The following is a 19597-nucleotide window of genomic DNA, read 5'->3' as shown; positions in this document are numbered from 1 at the left end:
ATAAGTGATATGGTTTCTGTAAGGGAGATATATGGTTGTTGCAAATACAACAGTATATCATCAGCATATAGACTAATGTTATGATGTGCCTTGGGTGTCTTTATTCCTGAAATACACGCGTTCTGGCGAATTGCCGCAGCAAGAGGTTCAACAAACCGTGTTTTTACTTGCCGACAAAAAGCCACAGGAGATAAATCCCTGCTTATTTCATCCATTTGGTTGACTTGTTTGGAAAACCCGACCCTGAACACAAGACGTCTATCACACCGGAAAACCAAGCACTGTTTTTCCCCCGGAAGTAACATATGCTAATGCACACATAATTGTATTGCCTTATAAATGTTAGTAAAAAAAAAACTTAAATGCGTCATATGAACATTCTCATCGGCATAAGCATTATAACAGCATGAACTCGCCGTAATATTAACCACTATTACATCCTCTGCTATAGCACTGACGGAGAAACTGAGGAGCCCAAAGTCCGGAATACAAAGGGAGCAGAGGCTCGGTGAAGGCGGTGCTGAAGGTGTGGAGGTGGATCAGTGTGCAGAAGGACAGAGAGCCAGTTGCACAGTCCACATACACCGCTACTGTCCCAGAGCAGGAGGAGCCACGCTGAGGGGGGTTACGGGGTTAGCAGTACGGACCCCAGGACTGACCCTTGCCCAGTCAGACCGGTGCCACACAGAAGCGATGTGGCTGCGTCTCTCTCACACACGTCACCTTCTTGTTTTTGCCCGTCAGTTTAAAGTTTCTCTGGGAAATCTGATGGAGGGAAGACACAGTGAGTTTTCTGCCACTCAGTGTTAATTACCTGTTTATTTCCATTTTTTGATATAATTATGTAATGATCAAGTCACTTTATGTGAGTTGTTTGTATTAATGTAACTAAAGCCTGTCATTTACCCAAGGATATTTAGTGCAGAAAAGTTCAGTGATCCTTGTTTATTGTTTTTACATTAGACATACTGTAATTGATCAATTGTATCTCGTTTGCAAGAAAAATACTTTATTGATCTCACACTGGAGAAAAGAGGAACATTCACTTTAGCGAAAGCCAGGACAGGAATGTTTTTCATAAATCAGTCCTATGTCCCTAATAAAACGCCTCCTGCTGTCACAGTTCAACACTGACACATTTTACAGTCCAGGAGTTTCACAGGATTAATAGACCAGACATTTGGAAAAATCGGCCATAAATATCAGCCGTGTATCTTGGCCTTAGAAAAACCCATATCAGTCGACCTCTATAATCATTGCTCAATCATCTGTTGTTTTTTACGATGTAATTTTAGCTTTAAAATAATAATAAATTCCTTTGAATAGGGTAAACTATTATTATTGTGGGGGCACTGACAGAGGAGAAACAGGAGCTGCTTTAAATATATAAAAGAATGTTGGAAAACACAAGTACAGAGCCTTTAATGACAGCTCTAGATTCATTTATGACTCACTTTCACATGATGATTCATTCTGTCTTTTTCACATTTTTACATCAGGCTTGTGTTAGTTCAAAATGGTTTAAAGTCAACACTCACACTTCCTGAGTCCTGGTGTTAACCTTTCAACTCCAGAAGGCTCCAGTCTGAGGGAAACAACACATCAGTTTGTGTCAGAAACACAGCAGCTTAGAAGTTCATGGATGCTTTTATCTAAAATATATTAATTTTCCAAAGTAAAGCAGGTGCGAACAGCTGCCCTCCTCCTGGACCTGAGTCACTGTGACTGATCTAGATGCGGACAGTAGGTGTGTCCTCACCTGAGAGTGTGCAGGGAGCAGTGGGGCTCCTCCTGTAGAGCAGACAGGAGCTTTACTCCTCTGTCTCCTGGATAGTTGAAGCTCAGGTCCAGATGTGTTAGATGGGAGGGGTTGGACCTCAGAGCTGAGGCCAGAGCAGCACAGCCTTCCTCTGAGATCATACACCCTGAGAGGCTGAACAACAACAGAGTCACAACACATTTGCCTAGTTTTCCAAATTTTGCCTTGTTACTATAAGCCAATGCCCATCTCTGGTTGCCCGTTGCATTATGGGTAATGGAATTTATTTTGGCTACCAAACAGTATTGATAGTTTGCGTTAAGCGACGAAGAAAGCTCTGATCTGGATCGTTTTAACCGCTGGAAAGTTGATGATATAAAGTGCTTTTGTCGTCGCCGCAGAGCTCCTTACAATATTAGCTTGAAGTTTATTTTTACAACCTCGGCTGTGTACGGCGATAGACAGAAACTGAAAGAACTGAACGGCCGTTCATATGTAGAGCTGCTGTCAAAGTGACGACCAGTCCTTGTTCACATAGTTGGAAAAACTATGTGAGAAAAACATTTCAGACCCTTGAAGGCGACTGTTGGACTAAGTCCAGGGTCTGAAACTGTGGCCTCAAGTCGCCGACATTCAGAACATTTAAACTGGAATGAGAAATAAACACGAGTTCTTTTTTTTTTGTCACTAAGGAGGTGGACAGTAAACTAAATCTTTTTTTATTATTATTATTGTGACCAGAGAGATCCAAGTACACATACAGGCTAGGCCATCTGAATTGACTTTATTTGTATTTTTTAATGAGTGATCTGATGGTACAACATGACTAATCCATCGCTAATTTGACAGACGGAAATGTACCCACTATATTTAACATCAACACCGTTTTGAAACTTTTCCCTGTGATTTCAAGACGAATTTAAATAATTTAAAAAGTGACGGTGTCTGTGTCGGGCTCAGGTCGTCCCCCTGTCCACTATGGTCCACTATGGTCCACTATGGTCCACTATGGTCCGCTATGGTCCGCTCCTGCCTACGGAGCCGCCATCCTGACTTTTCCCTCACTTTCAAGATATTGACAACATAAATATTTGCAAGAAATGTCACTTAAGACTCAATGGGCCAGATCTTGTGGTTCATAGCGCAGGCTGTAGAGAAGACGAGTGCGCAGACGGGTGGCGCTCCTTGCAATCTTCAGTGTCATACCTGTCGCAAAAAGTGGGCAGGACAGGAGGGGGGGGGACAGACTCGCATTGCGATGTTGTGGTGCCGCCCCCTCCCCATGCTTTCCCCAGACCTGCGGAAGGTGGTGGTTTGCGAGGGTTGGTTCTCTTGTACACGTGTAGCATGAATGATGCAGATTAAAGAAATAAAACTGTCCCTCCGCTGCTGCAGCCACTCGCTGCAGATCCAAGCTGAGAGGGCGGGACAGAGAGGCAGCAGCCTCGCTCTGGACACCGTTCGAATGCGTTAAGTTACGAAATGTAAAGGATTTAACTGATCAGAAACTGTCATATCGGCTGCGGAGGAGTTAAAGTTATGCAGTAGTTACAAGAAAACTGTAGCATATTGGAACATTTGAGCTGCAGCTGCAGGATTCTTGGAACGGCTGAATTGGAAAAAAAAAAAAAGTTGCTCTGGGCCCTGTAAAATCCGCTTCTTTCTTTTGGACTGAGCTGTGGCTACACAAGGAGCATCATCAGGAGGTAAAGACTGACACACGATGGAAATGTCACATTAAAACTCAGATCAGACCTGGTGTTGTGGCACTTGAGGCACGTGTGGTTTATTTATGGAAAACTGTTGTTGTTTTGGTGTCGGGGTGTTCGTGTTGATCTACAGTATCAAAGTAAGCTTGTGTGTAACCTACGCTCAAACAGACTTTTCAAGGCAATTTCGCTTTTGTTTTTTAATTGTGCTGCTTGTAATGAACCACACCTCAGTCGGCCTCTTTTTCTTAAATAACGCCCTCTCCCTTGTGGCGCAGCCTTTAGCGCACACATGCAAGATCGCGCGTGCACCACATTGCGTTTAGAGTTGCGCACGGACTGCGCCAGCCACAAGATCTGGCCCATAGTCTTTAAACCAATGCCCGTAAGCCTTATAATTCACGGTTATGGCTCTTCTCACTTCAGTGTTCACGCTCCGCTACCTGGACTCGCTCACACATTTCAATGGCATGGAGTGGTTTGTTTGGGCTGAAATTAGGAGCCTGATTCACCCACGCATGCGCAGTCGAGATGGGCATTCAGCTTATTGATATTTTTGACCATCTGTACCAAAAAGTGAGCCAATAAGACTCCAGTAAAGTAATAACATTAATGACATTTTAACTAGGGATGCTCCGATCTGATGCTGGAATTGGATATCAGAGCCGATAGTGGAAAAAAATACGATATGGGATATCGACTACAAATATCCCATACTCAGCCAATACCTGTTTTGGCTCTTACCGCTTTAAAAACACAGCTTTCAGCAACTAAATATACGTGAATATGGACATGCTGTATGTCATTTTGAAGGTTAGAATGAGGAGGATGAGTTAGTTTTAACCTCCGCAAACATATTTTTATTCGCCGCGAAAAATGCCCCAGCCAGCAAACTGCTGGGGTTGCTCACGTCAACTAATCAAAGCTGGGAAACTGATTGGATCAGCTAATAAAATAAAATAAAATATGCCTCTGTGCATTTTAGTTTATGAAATGTTGAATAACTGATATAACAGAGGCCGTATCGGCATCGGAAGCAAAAAAAGCTGGATTGGTGCATCTCTAATTAGAACAGTTCAAACAAATTATTGGATGCAATGACTTTGTTCTCTTTGATACTTTATCTCTGTGTCCGTGCACAACGCAGAGCAAAACCAAATGTGCAGCGACTGACTCCATTTTACAGATGTTTACGATACCAATCAGAACCAGGCAAAAAGCGATCTGTCAAAATTTGACCAAAGTACATTTTGTGAACCGCCCTACAACACATGACAGACTAACAGAGATGAAGAGTAAACCCTCTGACCTGAGCTGCTGCAGTTTACAATGAGGACTCTTCAGTCCAACAGACAACATCTTCAGCCCTGAGTCCTTCAGGTTGTTGTTGCTGAGGTCCAGGACAGTCAGACTAGAGGAGCTGAGGACTGAGGACAGAGCTTCACAGCTGCTCTCTAGCAAGTTACAGCCGCTCAGTCTGGAGAGAGGAGACAATGATCATTACAGGAAACTCTACAGACTGAGGAGACAAAGGCTGAAGACTTTCTGTGAGACAAGTGACACAAACATCAGTACATAAATGAACCTTTTAAAACTGTTTTAAACTAAAGGCTCATTCATACTTCACAAGAAGCAAGAACTTCTTGTTCTTGCACCCTGAGCTGCAGAACAAAATGATGTCATCTTTGCCTTGTGGCCATGGAAACGTTTTGTGACTGACGACAATTAATACTTTTACCTGCCGTGTCTCACCTTAAACCAGCTCCTCACGAGCTGTGAACCAGGGGTACGTACGGATTACACAGTTTATTCAATCAATGCATATAACGCACCACATTTTCCGTCCAGTAACGTTAACGGCGTTGTAACAACTGGAACAGTAATTAATTAGATTACCCGTTACTGAAAAAATGACATGAAAAGGGCAGCACGGTAGCGCAGCGGTTAGCGCCTCCGCTTCACAGCTAGAAGGTCCGGGTTCGATTCCCACCTGGACGGGGCCTTTCTGTGTGGAGTTTACATGTTCTCCCCGTGTCTGCGTTGCTTTCCTCCGGGTACTCCAGTTTCCCCTACCACTAAAAACATGTACAAAAAGTGAATCCTCCAGCCAGGTGATTCAGACCACCAGCCTGGCTTCACATCATGAAGTTGAGTCCTTGGGTGCGGCACTGCCGTCAACCACTGCTCCTTATGGATTCAAAGGATGAGTTAAATGCAGAGGACAAATTTCCCTACGGGGAGAATAAAGTATACAAACACACAAGCAAATAGCGTTGTTACTAACGCCGTTCTTTTAAGTGGTGTTATGCGGCTAGCGCGGCTAGCGCCACCACAACACACCACAGGTGTCATAGCATGTTGCGATTTTTTTTTTTTGAATCATTAATTGTTTGTGAGAGTAAATACTACGCTGACAGAAAAGACACAGGGAGAGAGGGATATTGTACATTGTGCAATATTTCAATGGCACAACGCAGGGAAGTTGCAAGGGTGTTTTTCTGTACACCAGGGGGAGATGAAAGACCCCCCAATCATCCCATTAACAATTGGTAGTACCCCCAGAGGGACTACGGAAAGTTACTTAGTTTAGTCCAGAAGTTACTTAGTATTATCACTACATTTGTAACAACCGGATTTTTTGGAGAGTGCTGCATTTGTTTCTATTCATCCTGTAAATGTCTTTAAAAAGAGAGAACTATTTGCACTGATTAAGCTTAACGTGAAGTCCTGATCACATGTGGCCAGTTAACAGTGGGCCGACTCTTTATTTTTGCAGGAAACACAATCACTGTGGAAGAAAAAGCCAAGAACAGCACAGTGGTTGACTGTTGTCACATGACGTGCCATTAGGTGTGTTTGAGATGAGCCAGACGGAAGCAGTTTTACAGCCGACTGCAGACTCTCGGTGCCGGTTAGATTTCTGTCCGACTTGCTCCAGACGGGCTCTGATGTCACGGGCACGTGGGGCACGGATCGTGAGACCCCAACGAGAGCAGCCGACTTGATCAGACGCTGCATCTCTCCAGAGGCAACTGCAGCGGCTCCACGGCCCCGTGCATGACGGGAAAACACCCACCTGTCCACGGCTCACACTCAGGTGATTGGATACGAGTCTGCTGTGATCAGAAACGTGCTCCTCGCCCCCTCCTCTCTCCTCTTTAGATCTGAACAAATAAACTATGACTGAAACTATTTAACCCTCGTGTCGCCTTCGCGGGTCTTTTTGACCCGCTGTCATGTTCCGGGCATTTGGATGCAAGGTGACACAAGGGGGCGCCCTTCCAACCTTCTCAGTGTAAATGTGAGTTGACTTTCTTCAGAGTTAGACTTTAGGTCGGACACCATGAGTGACAGTAACATGACGCTAAATACAGTGAGCTCTTTGTTTGCAGTAAAAAGTCAGAGGCCTCATTGCTCTTCAGTCACAGACTGAGAAGTGAAGAAGGAAGTCATGGAGCTTCTGCTTTAGACAGAACTTCAGACTTCTGCTGCATGTAGCAGTCATATTATATCATATCAAATGTTGTAATCTGTAAAGCACTTTGTGATACCTTTCGATATGCAAAGTGCTTTATAAATAAAGATTCATTGATCATAATCTGAAACTCAAATCTGTAGTAAAAACATAATATATGGAAATAATTATTACAATTACAAAAAGAAAAATATTTGAAAATCATCTATCTAATCAAAAAAATAGTTTTATTTAGTCTCATTCTAAAAAAACAAAAAACAAAAAAAACATTTGTATCTGCTGTAGGTCATGTGTGTCCCAGTTCCTCTGAGTCGTGGTGGGTCCTGGTGGACCGTGACAGATGTGGACAGGACTGTGGTAGATCTACTTTTACTTTGGAGAAAATAGTTACTATAGTAACTGTTGAAGAAATGAACCTCATGAGCTTCTTCTGTAACATCTGTCCACGTCAGTCCTGCTGCACCACAACTCAGAGGAACTGGGACAAACATGACTTTACAGCAGATACACATGGTTAGGGTTTGTTTGGGTTTTCTTTTTTAGATTGAGAGTGAATTTAAAAAATATATATTTTTTTTTATTAGATACAGCATTTTTGTAATTGTAGTTATTTTCCATATATAATGTTTTCACTACAGATTTGAGTTTCAGAATATGATCAATCAATCAAACTTTATTTATAAAGCACTTTTCATAAAGAAAGATATCACAAAGTGCTTTACAGATTGCAACACTTGATATGATGTAATACGACCCAAACAAGCAGCAGAAGTCTGAAGTTCTGTCTAGAGCAGATGCTCCATGACTTCCTTCTTCACTTCTCAGTCTGTGACTGAAGAGCAATGAGGCCTCTGACTTTTTACTGCAAACAAAGAGCTCACTGTATTTAGCGTCATGTTTCTGTCACTCATGGTGTCTGACCTAAAGTCTCACTCTGAAGAAAGTCAACTCACATTTACACTGAGAAGGTTGGAAGGGCGCCCCCTTGTGTCACCTTGCATCCAAATGCCCGGAACATGACAGCGGGTCAAAAAGACCCGCGAAGGCGACACAAGGGTTAAGTTATGCATCGCCCCCTAAAATAGAGCTCATGTTTGATGCTTTTCAGAACAAACTAATGATTTAAAAGGACGTGTTTTATCTCACAAACTTGAACAAACAAACGAATGGGAAAGTTTCCTCTGATGAAGGATAATGTCTCTGGAGTAAAGGAAACAGAGCAGGAGGTGAATGACTTTTATTTGGGATAAACTTTAAATTAACGCGATATCTGAACGAGACACTGCGTGATCAGAGGCCGCTCTCGTTGTTCTCTGCATGTGGAGGGTCGGATGGGCTTCAGACTTTTTTTCTCCGCCCCCGTTGCGCCGGCTACTCTCGCTGATCATCGAGGCGAGCCGCAACGGCATCTTAAACACACCTAATGACTTCGCAATGTCCAGCACCAACGCCTGGTCATGTGTCCTAAAAACATGACGCGAATGAATTGGACCCACATTGGACGCCGACTATAACACAGACTGTGACACTGAAGGATTTCTCATTAGAGTGAAGTAGTAAAAAGTAGTAAAAAAGATCCTCCAAACCTGAGCTGCTGCAGTTTACAGTGAGGACTCTTCAGTCCAAGAGACAACATCTTCAGCCCTGAATCCTTAAGGCTGTTGTTACTGAGGTCCAGGATGGTCAGACTAGAGGAGCTGAGGACTGAGGACAGAGCTTCACAGCTTCTCTCTGACAGGTTACAGCCGCTAAGTCTGGAGAGAACACACTGATTTAGGAGAAGTTTAGAAGGTTCATACTTACATCGACCTCACTCACAGAGCTTTGTTGGAGGCTTTGACCACTGGCAGTAGCCTCAGAAGAGCCTCCTCTGAAGCACAGTATTTCTTCAGCTCAAACTGCTCCAGATCTTCTTCTAACGACAGTAAGATGAAGGCTAGAGCTGACCACTGAGCAGGAGACAGTCTACCTTTAGACAGACGTCCTGATTTCAGGTAACATTGGACCTGCTCCACCAGAGAACCATCATTCAGTTCATTCAGACAGTGGAGCAGGCTGATGCTTCTCTCTGCAGACACTTCCTCATTCAGCTTTTGCTTGATGTACTTGGCTGTTTCCTGATTGGTCTGGGAGCTACTTCCTGTCTGTGTTAGCAGACTTTGGAGAAGGCTCTGATTGGTCGGCAGTGAAAGACCTAGGAGAAAGCGCAGGAACAAGTCCAGATGTCCGTTTGGACTCTGTAAGGCCTGGTCCACCGCCGTCTGGTGCAGATGTGTCAGTTTAGGTTTGACTCTGAGCAGAGTGGACTCCTGTGTTTTTGTCGAGAGCAAGTTGATTCCAGTATTGACGAAGGTCTGATGGACGTGAAGAGCAGCCAGAAACTCCTGCACAGTCAGATGGATGAAGCAGTAGACCTTGTCCTGGTACAGGCCTGGCTCCTCTCTAAAGATCTGTGTGAAGACTCCAGAGTACACTGAGGCGGCTGCAGCGTCCAGCCCACACTCGCTCAGGTCACTCTCGTAGAAGATCAGGTTTCCTTTCTGCAGCTGCTCAAAGGCCAGTTTTCCCAGAGACCGCACCATCTCCCTGGTCTCTGGACTCCAGTGTGGGTCTGTCGCAGATCCTCCATCATACTTGATGCGCTTGACTTTGGCCTGAACCACCAGGAAGTGGATGTACATCTGAGTCAGGGTCTTGGGCAGCTCTGCTCTCTCTCTGGTTTTCAGCACATGCTCCAGGACTGTGGAGAGGATCCAGGAGAAGACTGGCATGAAGCACATGATGTGGAGGCTGCGGATGCTCTTGATGTGGGAGATGATTGTGTGGGCCTCATCTCTGAACCTGTTCCTGAAGTACAGCTCTTTCTGTGGGTCAGTGAACCCTCGGACCTCTGTCACCATGGAGACGCACTCAGCCGGGATCTGATTGGCCGCTGCTGGGCGTGTGGTTATCCAGAGGCAAGCGGAGGGAAGCAGGTTCCCCCTGATGAGGTTCACCAGCAGCTCCTCCACTGAGGCGCTCTCTGTGGGCTCCGTCAGGACCTTGGTTTGGGTGAAGTCCAGAGGAAGTCTGCACTCGTCCAGACCGTCCAAGATAAAGAGCAGCTGCAGCTCTTCAAAGCTGCTCACTTCTTCTGTTCCTCTAAAGAAGTGATGGAGCAGCTGCACCAGGCTGAAGCTCCTGTCCCTCAGCACATTGAGTGCTCTGAAGGTGAAGGGGAACAGCAGCTGGACGTCCTGATGGGCTTTGCCTTCAGCCCAGTCCAGACTGAACTTCTGAGTGAGCACTGTTTTCCCGATGCCAGCCACTCCCTTTGTCAGCACTGTTCTGACGGGCGCCTCTGTGTCCGCGGGGCCTTTAAACATGTCTTCACATGTGATGGCTGTCTCTGCTCCGCCTGCTTTCCTGGAGGCTGTTTCCATGTGTCTGACCTCATGTTCCTGGTTGACCTCTGAGGCCCCTCCCTCTGTGATGTAGAGCTCTGTGTAGATCTGTTGTAGGAGGACGGGGCTTCCTGCTTTAGCCACGCCCTCAAACACACACTGACACTTCTGCTGCAGGTCACGCTTCAGTTTACGCTGAAGAACTCCAGCACGACTCCCTGAATGAAGACACAGACAGAGCCTGAGTCTCAGAGAAGATCAAATGACTGAGTGAAATGGACCTACTGCTCCACAGACGCTCAGCCAGCTCCTTTTGCTGCCTCCTCCTCAGGAAGTTCATAGTGATCTTCAGAAAAGCCTCTCCATCCTCATCCTCAGGCTCTAAGCATTCTGGGTGATCTGTGCTCAGAACCTTGTGGAGCTTCTTCAGCTCCTTCTGGACAAAAGTGAAGATGTCCTCCTCCAAAAGCTACAACATAAATGCAGTTAGTGTCCGATTTGTGTGAAACTAGTCCATTCATCTGAACCTCTCCAAACTTCAGTGAAAGACTCACCTTAAATATGGAGTCCAGCTGAGTGTGATGTTGCTGAGCTCTGAGCTCTGGAGCCTGCTTCACTCTGTGACAAAGACACAACAAACAGCTCACATTCTCTCTGAGTCTTTTGCCCTGTTCACACGGATTAGATTGACCAAGGGACCTCCGGCGAAAAGAAAACATTACTGTTGTCTCCTGTTTTCCTGTCCTTACAAATCTGCAGACAGATATTTGAAAGGTAAAGAAAGATACCCCTGATTTTTAGCTTTAGGGTAATTCTGAAAACTCTGATCATCCTGATTTTTTTTATTTTTTTTATATGTTTATTACGGACATCACATGTACAATGGACAAACCAGATGCAATGTTTATAGTGTGTTAGCACAAGTGCTAATTTACAGCACCTGTCCATTAAAGCACTAACAACAGTACATATTAAAACATGACATGCATGACATGCAAGTCATGACAACAAAAGAATTCATACATTTGAATCATTTTGTTATTTATGAGAACAAAGTTGAGTGGATTTTAAGTAGTTTTTTAATTTCATCTTTCATCAAATTTGGTATCGTTTTAGTTTTAAGCCTGTTGGTAAATCATTCCAGAGCCTGGCTCCGACAGCTGAGAAGGCAGACAGACCAAAGCTCGATCTAAACATTGGAACAATACAATTACGTACCATTGGTTACACCTCTTGTAGTACAGTTTATATGCACGGCTAATTCTGAATGTGGGAGTGAGTCAGAGTTAAAATTAATAAAGTTCTCAAAATTTTTAAATGTATACTTCTGTCTAATTTCACCATGATGCCAGTGTCGGGGTTGAGACCAAGTGGTGAAGCATTATGAGAAGTCATTGCATTCATATACTGTATAAGTTAGCTGTATGGTGAGTTATAGCTCTACGAATGAAACGAAAGCAATTCAAACTAGAAATGCGGGAATGCGGGAAGCGAATGCAGAAATTGCATAAACTCTTCAAATTGCATAATCAAATTTGCATAAACTGGTAAAATGCATAAAATGTCATGTTGCATAAACTGTATAAACTGCATAAAGTGGTAAAATGCATGAATGGGTTAATTTGCATAAATTATGTAAATTGCATAAACGCTTTAAAATGCATACACTTTTATATTCCATAAACTGGTCAAACTGTTGAAAGTGCTTGATTGGCAGAAGCTGCACAAATGGCTGAAAGGCCTGGAGTTTCCCCATTGGCTGGATTCGCACATACACACTAATGCAAAAATTTCAAACTCTCGTATAAAAAAACTGGAAAACTGCAGAAAGCCAATTTTTTCTCAAAACCCACAAGTTGCAGAAGCTGAACATGCACAAAGTGCAGAAATTGCATAAAATGCAGAAAAGCATGGATTTGCGGCAGCCCCATTATAAGTCAATGGGAAAAATCTCCGACATTTTGGCCGATTGCGGAAAAACCGTAAGTTGCAGAAGTCCCAAAAGTAATAGCACCTTCTCCTCAACATGCGGAACATTTTGATGCATAACTTGCATAAATTGCACAAAGCATGAAAGTGCTGAAAGCTGGAGAAAATCGGGAAAAAGATGGAAGAGGAATAATAATAAAGAACATGAAAACCAATAATTGACTGCGGAAGAATTCCGCAGTCAATCAATTAGTTTTGATTTTTTTTGCCAAATATTTTGTGTGAAAATTAAATTTAAGATTTTGATCAAGATTAATACCAAGATACTTGATTTCGTTGACTTGGTGAATTTTCTCACCAGAGGCAGTCACCTGGACGTCACTATTTATCCTGTTGCACATAGTAAAGCAAATCGATACTGTTTTTTGAACATTCAACGTGAGATGTGACATTGTGAGCCATTCTGAGACTGCTTGCAATGCACAAGTCAGATAGACGCCTGCTTCTGTTTTAGCAGGAACTTACAAAACTGTATCATCTGCGTACATATGAACAGACCCACAGGGGCAATACTGGGGGAGATCATTGATGTACATGGTGAATAACAGTCCCGTGTGAATCGAAATGTTGTAGTTTCGAAAGTTTCACCAACTAAATCTAAGTGAATATGAACCTGCTTTATGTCAGTTTGCAGAACCAGCATGCTAACATCAACTAATCAAGGATGGGTCAAATTGGATCACCTAAAGCAGGGGTGGCCAACCAGTCAGAGACCAAGAGCCGAAATTTTCAACCTTGATCCTGTGAAGAGCCACAAAGGCACCGACCATTAGCGAGATTCCGGGGCGGTGGTTTATTGTGATTAAATAGAATGTGACCGTTTTATTTAATCACAATAAACTATAACTTTATGCCTTTTTCTTTCTTTTTTTTAATAATTGTGTTAGATTGAATGGTTTTACTCCTCAACAAGATTGAAATACATGTATATTAAATGACATTTTGTGCTTTCAGCTCTGACTGAGACAGAATTAGATAATTATTATTATTTAATTTATAATGTATGTGGGGCCCTGCCCACTGAGCCCCCTCCTCTGATTCGCCCCTGGCCTGAGCGCTCAGTGCCTGCAGCTTCGTCCTGACTGGACTGTGCAGAGAACGCACTCTAGGCTGCATAAAGTTCATAAACTTTAATCAGGAGCCTCTGGAGGATCTGAGAGTCTGTTTTAAGTTGCATCTGTTACAGTTATAGCACGTGTGAAAGAAAAGTCAATGACTTTGCGTATTTCCGCGTTACGATGTCGCGCTTCGCATCATATGCTTCAAAAGAGCTCCGCTTTTTTCCATTTCCTAATTTTGATCTTTTTCTGTGGATATGAGGCCAAATTACATCAAATAAAGAGTAGGCTGATCAGAAACCTGAAAAGCACAGGAGCTAATCCTAGTGCCACGATCTGCCTGTTGTTTAACCTACATCCCGCTTTGAGTGAGGCTGCACGGGCACCTTTTACGCGCCGCCTCGAAAAGGAGGGAGATACGGACTCTCATTCATGTAGAGATGGAAACAGGGTCTGTAGGACGATGGTTGGATTTTTGGTCAAAGACTGTTACAGTTTATGGGGAATATTTACCAATTATTTTGCAAAGAGCCGCATTGTATTAAACATATCCAATCATGCAAAGAGCCGCACTCTGATTGGCCAAGAGCCGCATGCGGCTCGAGAGCCGCGGGTTGGCCACCCCTGACCTAAAGTGATAAAATAAAATTGGCCACTGCTGGAGCGGCAAAGTGTTTGTGTTTTAGTTCATGAAATAACTGATCTTTATAGCACTTTCAGTTCCTTCCGTGTTATTCTTGTAAACCATAACTGAAAACAGTAATAAAGCCACTGAGCTAGTGTTTTGTTTTGATGACGTTCGCGTCACGCAACTGCAGATCTTGTATTAGTAACTTGATTTGGTATGATGGATATTATTTGAGGGGAGTTTGGCATTTCAATACAAACCATTTAAATGCAGTTGAGTTACTTACATTGTAATGACTAATATATTCCTTTATTTTGTGTAAGTAATATGTTATATTCCTTCTATATTTCCAACACTGATCGGCAGATTCTCAAACTCCCAATACTGGTATCGAAAGCAAAAAAAGCTGGATCGGTGCATCTCTTCTTATACTTGTAAGTGGCAACATCACTAACCCAAAATATACATTTTTAGAAATGTTAGAAAATGTAAATTTCACATGTTGGCTGCCTCTCCCGCTGCTCCTCTGAACACATCTAAGTTCTGCAGTCTGTAGTAATCAAAACAATCATGCGTGCTTGTGAGCGTTGGAGGGACCTTATTTTTTTCTTCATGGTTCTAAAATTTGTGAGTCAGCCTAGGTAGTTCGCCGATCGGATCAGGGAAACATTGAATGATGAATGATTGAAGGCAACATGACATTATGACATTATAAATGACATTATAAATCAGGTCGCTCTTCGGTCTGCCAACACAATGATGTAGAGCAAATATAGCCGCAAATCGGCGATTATCGGCCCTCGCCAACCACCGTGCCCAAAGCAAGGGGGCACGTTGTTCATATTTGCGAGGAAAGGGCTCAGGACTTTGTAGCACTGCCTTGCTAGCTAACTTTCCTAACTTTTAGCTTGGCGCTAACTAACAACACGGTGACGAAGACCACGATACAAACGCAGTTAAGGCTAATAACATCCTTCTCACCTGTGAGACCTCTTTCCCTCCTGTGTGTGTACATTTGCGTCTGCCCCGCCGTATTTTGTCAGGTGTAAATTATATCGCCAAATACATCGTTATTGTGATATTTCTTTTTCATACATTTGATATACATTTTTGTTTATATTGCCCTACCTTAATGTTTAAATCAATTATATCTCATATCTTTATGTACTAGAAACTACTTTCTACAATAATAGGTCAGATACAGCAAGTCAAAAGACTAACTGGGCCTTCTTTGCCAGCTTGCACACATTTCTTTGAAGGATTGATTGAAGGATCATTTCAAAAATGTTTTCTATAAACACGGAGTCACTCATGTGTTCTTTCTCTGACATTATTAAGCAGTGTGTTTTCTTACAAGTCTGAGCTGAATTCTAGGGGCAGGCCTTTAGACCGGTCACTCTTCAGGGAAACAGCCGACGGTCTGCAAACAACACAATGATGTACAGAAAAAACAATTACGCAACTCTGAAGTGGGAAGTTTCATATCATTTTGGTTATGGAACTCTTAATCCAACACTAAAAATAATTTGGTGAACTCTATAAGCTGGGACAACCCTAGTTACAGTATATCATAGTCAGGAAAAATTCCAATGCTAACAATCATTATTTCGAACATGTAGTCCAGTCTAGAGCTGGAAACGGGCTCAAAAAATCAAGCCCGACCCAACTCGAGCCCGAGAAAAACCCGACGTAAATAATTATTTATTTAATGCCCGGTCAGAGCCCCTGCGCAATGCATTCATTTCAGCAGCAGAAGCGCCAGGAGAGAGGAGCGCTCAGCGCAGCTCTTCTTCCTATACTTTTGTCAAGAATGAGACATTTTGAGATGAACATTTTTAGATTTGTTTTATTCACGACAAAAAGGCCATGTTTGAACTTTGAACACACAAGTAAAATAAGTTCTCCGTTAACATCGTATCGGGTACAAAAGGCATCTAAATAGACCTTGCCTCGGTGTGCACAAACAGGCATATGCGCCTATAAAAACGAGTCTTTGTTTACCAAATTAAACCCAGAACAATTCTAGATTAAGATTATTATATATCGCAATAACGAAATGACAAAAAAAGTTACACAAAACTGACATATGCACGATTCACAACGTCGTGCGTGAAATTTCGGCCTAGTTAATGTTAAAATGTCCACAACATATCTACACTTTCGTTTGGTGTCTAAGGTGTATTAAATTGTGAACAGAAAGAGAACAAAAGGATAATACTTTTCGAATAGGCTATTCCAACATGCCAATAAAAAGTATTTCAAATGAAATTAAATGAAATTAACACCAATTCTAAATTAAGATGGGTGTTTGGCAATAACGAAATTATAGACAAAGGCTCATTTGCCTCGGCACTTCTCTCTCCACAATCCAGCCTCAACGTGACGGTGCAGGTGCATATGCAGCTGAAAGTTAATAAAAGAACAGTGTCATCATAAGCCTACAAACTTGATCTCTACATTATGCTTTTAAATTATACTTTCAAAAACCTTTACTCACCAAGGCTACATGTTTTTGTGGAGGAAAATGATTGAATCCACTGTTGATGGCTTCAGCGCGGTTCTGCGCTGACTGATGGTGCGTCCAGCAGCACTGAACACCCTTTCGCTGCTGCTGCTACTGGCCGGGATGCATAGCACTGATCGAGCTAACTTTGTCAATTTTGGGAAGGATGCTTTGTTGATCTTCCACCAGTCAAGAACATCCATATCATTTTCCATGACAGCCATTTCGGTGTAGCGATTGACCTCGTCATCTTCCCAGTCAGCTTGCTGTACATTTTCCCATTCGGCAAAATGCGTTTTTTTTGCTGGAGGAGGAGGAGGTTTCGCTTCGACCTCAGGCTCAGGGAGCACCACAAAGTCCACATCTGTAGGCCCCCTATCTTCAGCCATGGCACGCAGAAGAGTGCGGACATGAGCATATAATGCATTCCTGTCTGAGGGTGACAGCATTCTCATCTGGTTAAATTTTGGCCAGAGGAAAGTGGCGATCTTGTGGAGGTCCTGTATCACCACTTTACACATGAGCCAGTCTTCGTGCCGTTTACGCACGAAAGCTTGCTGAGGGGAGTCAAGCGCATTAGGTTGACAGTGGCGTTTCAATTTCTCACTCCAGAGACACACATGATTAAGTGTTGGATATTTGTCTCCCTCAAGCGTGCGCTCTCCCCGCGCATCTCCAGCTTCTCATGGAGCTCCTGATAAACGGCCTGGATAGAAGTCAGCGTGAGGTACACTGTACTGAAACGGGTGTCTCCCATTTGCAGCAACGTTGTTGTAAGTTGTGCAGCCAACCCCGACTGTTTCACGTACTTTACTAACCCTTTAGCAGCGGTAAGTGTGTCTCCTTTGTCTGGAGCACCATCGGGTTTGGATAACTCTGCGATGTCGAGTCCATGGCGCAGCGCCGTATTGAGGACATGGTCAATGCAGTTCAATCTCTGATATGGCTGCAGAGCTAATTTAATGTTTGCTACCTCATCAGTTACCCATACAATTTTGTTGAGAGAGGAGGCGTGAAGGACAAACTTAGTCACCAGCAGTTTCAATATCTCCCGTCTGATATTTTCTCCTGTTTTTGCCTCCTCCAAAGGGAACATTGCAGTCGTCAGGGTTTTATTCACCAGTTCCATATCTTCGTTAATGAAATGGCATGTGATTGTCAAATAACTAATCTTCCGGTAATCATCTGTCCACATGTCTGTGGTCATTGCTACGGTGAAATCCTTCAGCAGAGTATTAAGTGTCTGCACTAAAGCTGCCCTCTTTTCTTCTGCCATGTCAATGCACCTGCTCGCAATTGTCTTATGGCAGGGAATAACACCATCTACGGGAACTCTCCCGTATGCAGCCCCGACATTAATTAGTTCTTGTGCCATCTCTGCAAATCCTTCGCCATTTACGACATTAAAAGGCCTAATGTCCTTACAGTAAAAGCTCACACACTTCTCTGTCACCGTTTGTTTTACTTTTAAAGGTATGGGTCTTGTCGATGCTGTAACAAATGCTTTCATTGTGGGTTGATGATCCTGGGCAAGTTTTGAAGTTGAACAGCTCCGATCAACATGTCTTGTCAGCGATGAATTTCCTGTTTTTTTGCTGTCATACTTAACAAAGCGTTGCATTTTTTGCCTTTAACGTAACCCACTGGCTTATTATTTTCATCGTCTACATGGTCAAAATTCTTCCACACCTCAGATCTTGCTTTCGTTGCTGGGTCAGCCAAAACGTAGTCACCAGAGGCTAGCCTCCGTTTCACCTCCTCAGCATCCATTTTGGCAGCTTTCTCATGCTGATTGAAACGCATCATATGACCGCTCATTTACCGCGAAAGTCATAGCGCAAGCCCGAGACCGGCCCGGGCCCGACTAAAATGGGATAAATTATGCCCGAACCCATCGGGTACGGGCAAAGATTTCCAGCTCATGTCCAGTCAAGTTAAATCATAGAAATAAAAAGTCATCTGCGGACAGTTAGCAAGTCACATTTCCTTAGCATTGTATAAAAAAGTATCGTTCAGGGTGTCATAAAACAACACAACAGAAAGCAACACAGGCCACAGCAGGGAGAGTGTTCACTCTGTCACTAATCATTTGCCAAAACTGTAGCAAAAAGGTCTCATACACAGTGAGCAGGGCTAGACACTGCGGGGAGGGGGTTCTGCTGAGGAGCAGTGGTTGGTTACTCGGCTGGTGACGAAAGGATCGGGGCGTCTCCAGGAGGTCGAGGCGTTCCCTGAAGGAATCAGGCGTTTTATCCCTAAAATGGCCGCCATCAGAGTTTTTACAGATTACTCGAAAATACGTGAATGTGCCAAGGCAACACTTCAGGCATGTTTTTAATGAGGGAATGACTTAATAACATGATGTAAAGCTGGAAAAAGTCGATTTTGCATAATACCCCCACTTTAAGAAAACAGCTGCATTTGCGCTGAAGCGGCTAATTATCTGCGGACACTCATGTTGCTTTTTTTTAGACTTACTGCGGTCAGATATTGACGTCTGGAGAGTAAAGTACTGAAACTTAGCACTGAGAGCATTTTGTTTTTTCGATAGCACCCCCTACCAGAGCCCAGCATGTGTTCTTTCTCTGACATTAGTAAGCAGTGTGTTTTCTTACAAGTCTGAGCTGAATTCTAGGGGCAGGCCTTTAGACCGGTCACTCTTCAGGGAAACAGCCGACGGTCTGCAAACAACACAATGATGTACAGAAAAAACAATTACGCAACTCTGAAGTGGGAAGTTTCATATCATTTTGGTTATGGAACTCTTAATCCAACACTAAAAATAATTTGGTGAACTCTATAAGCTGGGACAACCCTAGTTACAGTATATCATAGTCAGGAAAAATTCCAATACTAACAATCATTATTTCAAACATGTAGTCCAGTCAAGTTAAATCATAGAAATAAAAAGTCATCTGCGGACAGTTAGCAAGTCACAGTTCGTTTGCATTGTATAAAAAAGTATCGTTCAGGGTGTCATAAAACAACACAACAGAAAGCAACACAGGACACAGCAGGAAGAGTGTTCACTCTGTCACTAATCATTTACCAAAACTGTAGCAAAAAGGTCTCATACACAGTGAGCACTTACTT

The 19597-nt window shown here is 43.2% G+C and overlaps 1 protein-coding gene across 1 annotated transcript; it reads right to left on the bottom strand.

Moving 5' to 3' along the window:
- Positions 1 to 653: 653 nt before the first annotated feature.
- LOC306970477 (NLR family CARD domain-containing protein 3-like) lies at positions 654 to 10687 on the bottom strand. Its single transcript, XM_079566460.1, has 8 exons — positions 10612 to 10687; positions 8785 to 10544; positions 8568 to 8627; positions 5207 to 5241; positions 4778 to 4945; positions 1760 to 1933; positions 1539 to 1585; positions 654 to 765 (listed from the first exon to the last, which is right to left on the bottom strand). The coding sequence occupies exons 1-8, from the start codon at positions 10664 to 10666 to the stop codon at positions 746 to 748; spliced, it is 2319 nt and encodes a 772-aa protein (XP_079422586.1). The 5' UTR covers positions 10667 to 10687; the 3' UTR covers positions 654 to 745.
- Positions 10688 to 19597: the final 8910 nt, after the last annotated feature.

Source organism: Gobius niger, assembly GCF_951799975.1.
Source record: "Gobius niger genome assembly, chromosome: 1".
Classification (NCBI taxonomy): domain Eukaryota; kingdom Metazoa; phylum Chordata; class Actinopteri; order Gobiiformes; family Gobiidae; genus Gobius; species Gobius niger.
Note: the sequence above shows the minus strand (reverse complement) of the source record. Positions and strands in the feature narration are given on the sequence as shown.

Bases quoted from the DNA above. Each gene is read 5' to 3' on its own strand.
- LOC306970477 (XM_079566460.1), bottom strand. From the start codon at position 10,666: ATGAACTTCCTGAGGAGGAGGCAGCAAAAGGAGCTGGCTGAGCGTCTG. The intron at 10,545-10,611 runs GTAGGTCCATTT...GTCTTCATTCAG, and splicing joins GGCTGAGCGTCTGTGGAGCA to GGAGTCGTGCTGGAGTTCTT. The intron at 1,934-4,777 runs GTCAGAGGGTTT...GTTGTTGTTCAG, and splicing joins TGTAAACTGCAGCAGCTCAG to CCTCTCAGGGTGTATGATCT.